This window comes from Mauremys reevesii, linkage group 7, assembly GCF_016161935.1.
Source record: "Mauremys reevesii isolate NIE-2019 linkage group 7, ASM1616193v1, whole genome shotgun sequence".
In the NCBI taxonomy this organism is placed as follows: Eukaryota; Metazoa; Chordata; order Testudines; family Geoemydidae; genus Mauremys; species Mauremys reevesii.
Genome location: NC_052629.1, coordinates 124,132,132 through 124,141,244, shown reverse-complemented (window position 1 = coordinate 124,141,244; position 9,113 = coordinate 124,132,132). Strand labels below are relative to the sequence as shown.

The following is a 9,113-nucleotide window of genomic DNA, read 5'->3' as shown; positions in this document are numbered from 1 at the left end:
AGTGAGATTCATCACTACACTTTGGGATCAGGGAGTTTTCCAGTCAGATATCAAATCTCTCTTGTGGTTTGGAGTCACAGCTTGACCATGCACGTGCTGGGTCAGCTCTGAACAGCATTGCACTGTATGAACTATACCACTCGAGCGTTTGGATTCTGTACCTCTGTGTCAAACAGTCGATAGAGGGGATTGTGACAAAACCCAAGAAATGTTCATACAACCCCAAAATATGAAATTAAGGGGCTTTAAATCTGATAGCAGTAATCCCGTGTATTACAGAAACTTTATAAGGATTACAAGTGGATAAGATTTCTCAGAAGCAGTTACTATAATGCCATTGAATCAGTACAGAGACTTTCCTGGAGAGGAAGGAAGATGATGTTCTTTCTGGTGAATAAGGAGAGAGAGCCCATAGAGCACATGGCTTTGAACATCACATGCCATTTCTTGGAGTACAAAGTTAAGGTATCATGGAATCCATTTAAACGAACATCTGATAAGCCACTAATGAAAAAATACATTTTCTTTGTATGAAGCCATAATTTACATATTAACACTGAAAAACCTTTTGATTCCACCTAATTTGTTCACACACAGAATCTTTCAGTATTTAATATAAAACAAACTAGTCTCACAAGCAACTGTCAAAGCCACGAGAGCTTGTGTGCTATGATGTTCTACTGTATTATAACAATACAAAACTACAAAAATAAGATGTTACATTATTTGTAAAATATATCCATTTGCTTGCAAAATGACTTACGGATTCAAAATTTTAAATTATGCAATAAAATGTTACATTCTGGTTAATACTTTACAGAGAAATAGATGTTAATTCTGTTCTGATGGAGGGCAATATCCTCTGAACCAGGAACCAGCTAAGCCAATTCATAGTATTTTCCAGTTTCCGGATCAAAGTAACAGTTTAGACATGGATCATACAAAAGAGTCAGAACTTCCTCATCCTCCTCAGCACTGAAGTCATCTTCACCTATGTGAAGGGAGAAAAATAAGAGTAAAATTACCCTGCTAGTCACCCTTGAAACATAGCAAAAGCACCCTTCTATCACAGATAACAATCTGGCAGAGTGCCTCTGTAGGAGGGTGTAATCTCTTGGCTTTTATGCAAAATACTAAAATTGTTACCTTTGAAGTTAACATTTATTCCTGTTTTCATTCGTGTTTCTAAAGGTTTATATTTAGTTGAGGTAAAATTATAATGCAAAGTTTGCCTAAGAACTCAAAGCACAGACAGTTTGATGGAATAGTATATTAAAAGTTGGTCTAAAAATCTATCTATTGATAATGGGTCAAAGTACTCCTAACGGAGATCTTTCACAAAGAATTGCTTAAATAATTGTATATTAGTATGCACAAAAAATATAGTGAATCAGCTCTTAATCTGTGAAAATGAAATTGCATTAACCATGAAAATGATCTAGATGAAAGAATCAGATAATCTAACGTAAAGCAAACGGTCTTGATTTAGAGATTTTATCCTTGCTATGCTTGTCTCAGACAATTTACCTTTAAGTTTGCTAACTTATTATTTAATTTGATCAGATTTCTGTTGTTGAAAGTTATAAATGCATTAAATATAAGTAATTAAGTATGTACAAAATATTTCATTAATTGGCTTTAAACAGGTGGGTGGAGAAATTCTATGTCAAAACTAATCTAACAAATTTATTACAATGTCAGTAGTGCTGTAATAGGTAAAGCTGGCATTTCTTTGATTATAAACTCCTTGTGTATTGGATCATGCTTCAAGTTGGTAAACAAACTTATCCAAAATGTTATTGGTTTGGGAACCAGAGATGGTGTTATTCTGATAAACCTTTTTTATGTATAGAGCAGCAGAAATAACAATTTAGATCCTGCTCCAGATGCAGTTTGCCATCCCTAAACCAAAAATGAGTTCATTTAAAAAATGTATACAATTTGTAAGTAATTAGTCCTTAAGTATAGTGAGGCAGTGCACCATTTTGAAAAAAACAACACAGCAAATAAACTATGAAACACTCAAGAAATGTAACTGAAAATTAATTTCTACACATGCACTATGACTGCATTTCCCATGGTCTTGACATCATACTGGTCATTACATCATGATATTATAGGTTCATTACAGTTTTGTTATAACTGTAAAAAGATGTCAGTGCAAATCTCTGGAAACCAAAGTTACAATGCAAAAACAAAAGTTTGGTGATCATGTGCGCCAAATTCTGATGTCAGCACAGGTGAAAGTAAGCCGGTACGGCGTACTGGCAAGAGCCGGTGTGACGTACCGGTGTGATGTACCGGGGCAGCCTGGCTTCCCCAGGCGGCAATTTAAAGGGCCTGGGGCTCCCAGCAGTGGCTGGAGCCCCAGGCTCTTTAGCCTTTAGCTGCTGGAGCCTTGGGGTAGCGGCAGAGGGGCTCCGGGGGCTATTTAAAGGGCCGGGGTGGTAGAAGCAGGGGAGTCCTGGGCCCTTTAAATAGCCCCCAGAGCCCTGGAGTAACGGCGGGGCTCTGGGGGCTATTTAAAGGGCCGGAGTGGTAGAAGCAGGGGCGTCCTGGGCCCTTTAAATAGCCCCCAGACCCCTGGAGTAGCGGCGGGGCTCTGGGGGCTGTTTAAAGGGCCCGGGGCTCCTGCTGCTTCTACAGCCCTGGCCCTTTGAACAGTCCCTGGAGCCCTGCTGCCAGAGCCCTGGGGTAGCAGTGGCAGCTGGGGGCTCCGGCAGCAGTTTAAGGGGCCCGTGGCGATAGCGGTGGCCGACCCCGTGCCCTTTAAACTGCTGCCGGAGCCCCGGGCAGCTGCTGCTACCCCGGCGGGGGAGGGGGAGGGCACTTACCGGTACAGGGCGGGCTGGGGCTGGCTCTGACCCCCACATCCCCGCCCCTTCCGCCTGAGGCCCCGCCCCTTCCAGGGGCCAGAGCCGGCCCCAACCCAGCTGCCTACTGGTAAGTCCCTATTTCTACTTTCACCCCTGGATGTCAGTTACGCTGTATAGATACCTAGGGAATGGAATCCACTGATCCATCCCCTGTCGCCCATTCCCAGCTTCTGGCAAACAGAGGCCAGGGACACCATCCCTGCCCATCCTGGCTAATAGCCATCGATGGATCTATCCTCCATGAACTTTTGCTATTGGCTTCAATGGGGCCAGATTTTCACTCAGTAACTCTACTAGAGAACATGCTCAGGTGACACACAAGAAAATTTGCAATGCTTCATTTCACTAAAAGGATTAATGCCAATTCAGTTTCTACTAACACTAACAAAGTTTGTTAATGCTAAAACAAGCAATATGCACCCTTACTACAACTTCCTGGTTCCTAGACTTTACAGCATGTTAGACATTTTGTAGAAAAACTTGCATTTTGCATGATAATGCCATTAGTGATTTTTTTTTTCCAGGTAGCAGACGAGCCAATAAGAATTGGGTCTACCTCAGTTCCAACAACTACTGAAATGCGAGGTACAGAGGAATTCTAGTACATTTTTATAATATTTCTACTGCTTTCTGGCAATATAATATTTCTATTTCTTGACTGTCAGTTTGTACATTAACCCTGATGTACAAGATTGTAATGTAGGAGTCAGATTTTCTAGCCCATCATCCATTACAGGCAAAGGGCGTAAGAAAACTCTCAGCACCAAAGAGTTAATAGGAAAGCTAATATTTTGAGCATTATGTTAACTGCAAGAATGTTTTTAGGATATGGAAATCAATTCTTAGTCCCAAGTACAAGTATACTGAGAGCGCTAAAGATGGATATGTACTATGAACATTTTGTATAGTAAAGTTCTTTTCTCAGTTCTGTCTTTTATAAAAGCTAAATTTAAGTTATGATATATATCTTTTTGATTGGAAATAATTCACAGTTGAATGCAATCTGTATCTTGCATTTCATCCTAAATGTTTACCTCTTGCTCAGAACAGTAATGCAAATTATGTGGTTTGTATGCACTGCTACCTCATAATAAGTAATAGCCTGTTATGCTAACAGCACCAGTTTCACAACATTCAGAATCTATTTACAGCTGGGACTGCACTACGATATACAGGTTATATTATCAGGTGGCCAAAAAACAGGCTGGTGTGTTAGATGCGCACAGAAGTACAGGTTACTTGCCTGTACGGTAATTAGAGTTCTTTGAGATGTTTGTCCTTGTGGGTGCTCCCCATCAGGACACACTTGATGAGAGATTTTTTGTCAGCAGTGTCAGTGGGTCTGCACCTGCACCCCACACAGCCCGGCAGCAGGACTCCGCATCCGAGGGAAGGGGGGGGGGTGGAGCAGCACCCTTAGAGACAAAACATCTGGAAAAGCTCCAGTTACTGTACAGATAAGTAACTTCTCCTTCTTCAACACTGAATTTCGTCTCCCATTTTGTTGCTCAGTCTCCCAGTTTTGTGAGATCCCTTTGTAACTCTTTGCAGTTTGCTTTGGACTTAACTATCTGGAGGGCCACAACAGTGGAACAGGCATATTTGAGGACTTGTCAGTTCTCTGCATCTGTGAAGGCAGATGAGGGCTGCAGCAGGATGGAGACCTACAGTTGTCTCAGACTCTCCTGCCACCGGGTCCAGGGCTCCTTCCTGTCAAGTTTCGTGAGGTTGTTGCCTGCACACCGGCTCCCCCATGTTAAAAGCTGTCATGCATAGGCCTCTGCCAAGGGTGTTAACATCTCTCACTATCAAAGTCCTGTGGTGATAGATGAGTGGTGGTGGAAACAGGAGCAATGAGCTTTGGGAGTCCCTACTCACAAATCTGAATGCAGGTGGCGGCCGGGTGTTGGTCATCTTACACTTGGACTTGTGAGACAGAAGTGCAATTTCGGCAGCTGCCACCATGACTGAGCAGTCCTTTTCAGGATCCCGTCTGCTCATCCTGAAAGGGGAAGGTGCTAGAAAAGGTGCCCTGAACATAGGCTGTCTCAATGCCCTCCTGGCTGGCTGACCGTGTCCACTGGGATTACTTTACCTATGCTCAGAACATCCAAAGCAAAATAATGAAGTTCACCACTTGGAATGTTCAAACTCTCGTGGACTCCCTGAACAGTGACTGTCCTGAGAAAAGAACTGCCATAATAGCTAGAGAACTTGAAAGATTTGACATCAATATTGCTGCCCTAAATGAGATCCGTTGGGCAGATGAAGACCAAGTGAAAGAATATGGAGATGGCTATATGTTCTTTTGGAAAGGAAAGACATCTGAAGAGAGGCATATTCATGAAGTTGGTTTTGCCATCAAGAACAAAATTGCTAACCAGCTTTTAGAACTCCCTATGGGTATTAACAAATGTCTCATGACTCTTCATCTTAAGCTTAGTAATAAACCAGTATGCCAAGGTCATTAGTGTGTACACTCCCAAACTGGACGATGACGAAGACAACAAGGAGCAGTTCTACTGTGCTCTTGATGAAGTTCTCACTGCCACAGACAGGGAAGACAAGCTTATCCTCATAAGTGACTTCATGGGTGAGATCCTGAACTCTGGAGAGACACCATTGGGAAAGAAGGGCTGGGGAAAGTTAACTCTAATGGCATTCTTCTCCTCAGCAAATGTGTGCAACATGATTTGCCTATCACAAAACCATCTTTAGACAGAGGGATATATATAAGACCACTTGGAAACACCCATGTTCTGAACACTGGCATCTTCTTGACTATGTCATTGTCAGAGCCTGTGATCGTACTGATTGATGTCCATATTACATGAGCCATGACAGGTACCGATGACTGCTCGACAGACTATCGTTTAATCAGATCAATCATGAACATGTGGCTTGCACCATAACACTGTAAACAACTAAAAGGAATACAGAAGAGATTTAACATCAAGGCATTTCAAAATCATGCTAGTCATGCTAGTCACCCTTCAGCAACGGCACATTGCGAGGCTCTCTGACCTACCTGACGACATCAATCACATCCAAACACACTGGGAGATTTTAGAGGTCCTGAGCTCCCCCATCTCCTACAGAAGGGAACAGGATCTCCAGCTGGTCAGCAGCTCGGAAAATGAGGATGAAATGTTGCCTCATTTAAATCAATGGGAGTTTTGCCATTGATTTTAATTGAGTCAAGCTCACTTTACATGTCTGAAGTCGGGTATCTAAAAACTGAGGTGCTCAGGGGCCATTTCTGAAAATTTGGCCTTAATTCTTCTCTAAACTCAGAGGCATAAGAATTTCATTATTTATTGTTTGCATTACAGTAGTGCTGCCATGTTTATACAGTTACCATAGCCTACAGCATGGGTATAAAGACAGCCTCTTATTTTATACAAAAGGGTTTTCATTGTTGTGACAGGGTCAGGCCAGATGGCTACAGAATACTGTTAGAAGGCAGATATATTAGTCCAGATTAAGTAGATCCCTTTTCCCTGGGTAAGGTAACAGGGGCAGTTCCAGAACAAGCAGGAACTTGCTGGAACCAACTAAGGCAGGCAGGCTAATTAGGACACCTGGAACCAATTGAGAAGAAACTGCTAGAATCAATTAGGACAGGCTGGCTAATCAGGGCACCTGAGTTAAAAAGGACCTCACTTCAGTTTGTAGTGTGCATGCGAGGACCTGGGAGCAAGAGGCACTAGGAGCTGAGAGTGAGAAGACATATTGCTGTAGGACTGAGGAGTACAAGCATTAGCAGACACCAGGAGAAAGGTCCTGTGGTGAGGATAAAGAAGGTGTTGGGAGGAGGCCATGGGGAAGTAGCCCAGGGAGTTGTAGCTGTTGCACAGCTGTTCCAGGAGGCACTCTAGACAGCTGCAGTCCACAGGGCCCTGGGCTTGAACCCGGGGTAGAGGGTGGGCCCAGGTTCCCCCCAAACCTCCCAACTCCTGATCAGACACAGGAGGAATTGACCTGGACTGTGGATTCTACCAGAGGGGAAGGTCTGTGGGCTGTTTCCTGACCCACATGGTGAATCTCTGAGGCGAACAAATCCGCCAATAAGCGTAGGACCCACCAAGGTAGAGGAGGAACTTTGTCACACTGTATTCCAGGTTTTAGTACCTGAAAACTGCTCACAATCTGGACATCACTAAAGGCATACATGGGCCAAATTTTGACCTGGTCTCTGTGGTTGTAACTCTATGGGACGCACTGTCAGATGAGCTGCACATTTAGCAGAATATCCCTAATGTTTTGTCCAATATGTTTTGTCTTTGACAATAGGCAAGGTGCTCAGATCTGTATTGTAATTATGTGCTTCAGAGTTAATTTACAAATATTGCCAAGAGTTGCAGCCTGAGCAACAAGACTGTTTAACATGGGCCTTAGAATTCTCTTTTATGAGCAGTTAAGGTAAGTAAATTGATGAAAAAAGAGGCAAATTCCAAAGAGTTTTACGTGTGAGTCATTTACTACCCATTTTGTCATATGAAAGATATCAAATAAAATGTAATGGACTTTAATCATAAACATCAATGACCAAAGGAAAATAAAAATTTTAAAGATATCAAGCATATTGGCTCAAATTTTGCTCTCAATTACATCTCTGCAACCCTATTGACTAGAAGTCTATTTCTTGTGACACCTGGATACATCTCTGGATAGGTTTCTAAAGGAGAACAAGCTTAAGAATGTAATTGTAAACTTTAAAGTGCAGTGGAATATTGGAAGTGGAAGTTTTTATGGAATATTGGCCATTTGGGTTTTTCCCTTGCGTTATGCCCAAAATAAAGAATATCTTCCAAATCTTTTATTAACATGAGCAAAATTATATTAACTTTTTTGTTTTAGGATACGGTTAAAGAAGTATATAAAAGATGACAAGGATATTTTGTATGAGTTATAAATAATTACAGGTGTTCATTACTGATATGCTTTTGTTATCTTTGGCACTTGGGTATTCATAATTTCAGAGTCATAAATTCTTGAAGCCTGGCCGTTGCTATTTGTGCAACTTCCCAAGATAGTTTAATAGTTAATTTTCTAATCTAATATGTTGTTTAAAATAAAGATTGGAGAGAATAGGTTGTTGGTATGAACGTTCTGATCCCATTCACCAAGCAGTTCAGGAATTTAAGGGTAAGTAATAGCATGCAGTTCTTCTGTCAGTGTACCTGAGTTAAGGGATTAAGGGAAAAAACATGCATTGCACTAAAGCTCTAACAGGTTTATAACAGAATCGGACATTTTTGTATAATGTCTTTCATACAAAGTACTGCAAACACCCAGTTACCACTTACAGGTCAAACTTTGTCTTGTTTTTGCAGCTGTAAGGGGTTTGTCCACTCAAGATGGCTACAAGTACATTTAAACACTACCCTCGACACACACACACATGATATTTTATCATTAAAGCAAGTTAATTTATGAGCATTTCACAAATTACCTTGGTCAGAGATTCTAGTGAGAATAATAAGGAAAAAACAACATATTAGCAAATATGCTTCAGTGCCAATTTCTGAACTAAAACTTTCAATTTTCAACCTTATGGCAATTCTAGGGTTACTGCAGCAAGTTTTGGATTCCATAATACTGACATCAAGAATCATCTCAGGCCCCTATCAGAAATATATGTCTAACATGCTTTTAACTCAAGGATTACTGTCCCATTCTCTTTGGTTTATTTAGGCCACTTAACATAACATATTATTCAATTCTTCAAAGCAAGGTCCCCTCTTGACAGCAGAGTTCTATTTTGCTGTCATAAGCAATTACAAATGTACACCTATGAAAAGATTCCCAATTTGAGGGGCATAATCTATTTTAGCCAGTAAATCACTGAGACATGTTCATCCCTTGGGCAGCCAAAATACACAGCTGAGATTTATGAGATCTCACACTGAATTCTCTGTACCTGGTGAAAAATGTAGGAACCTATTCTATTCCCTAGGGTAGCAGAAAAGAAAAAAGGACCTTTGTAGAAAGAGATGTATTTATTTTAATTCTATTGTTGTTCACTGTCCTGTTTCAGGACACGTTCTTTGTCATCCTCCAGCCAGGGCTGGACTTAGGGATGCCAGGCTCGGAGTGCTGTTTTTGTTAGCGACAAAAGAGAAAATAGAATATTTGAAGTAACATGTTTCAGGTATTCCGTATGTGGATTTATTTTTCACTAACCTTCTAGAATGTTCCGGACCTTTGTAGAATCTCATGGAACCTTCCAGGCTT

At 41.3% G+C, this 9,113-nt stretch overlaps 1 protein-coding gene across 19 annotated transcripts in view; it reads right to left on the bottom strand.

Moving 5' to 3' along the window:
- Positions 1-269: 269 nt before the first annotated feature.
- CFAP20DC (CFAP20 domain containing) overlaps positions 270-9,113 on the bottom strand; it is a 175,277-nt gene continuing 166,433 nt past the window's right edge. For all 19 annotated transcript variants that reach the window (XM_039482113.1, XM_039482124.1, XM_039482114.1 and 16 more), the window contains one exon: positions 270-991. In XM_039482113.1, coding sequence (XP_039338047.1) covers positions 879-991 — 113 coding nt within the window. In that variant the 3' untranslated portion in view covers positions 270-878. The remainder of the gene's footprint in view (positions 992-9,113) is intronic.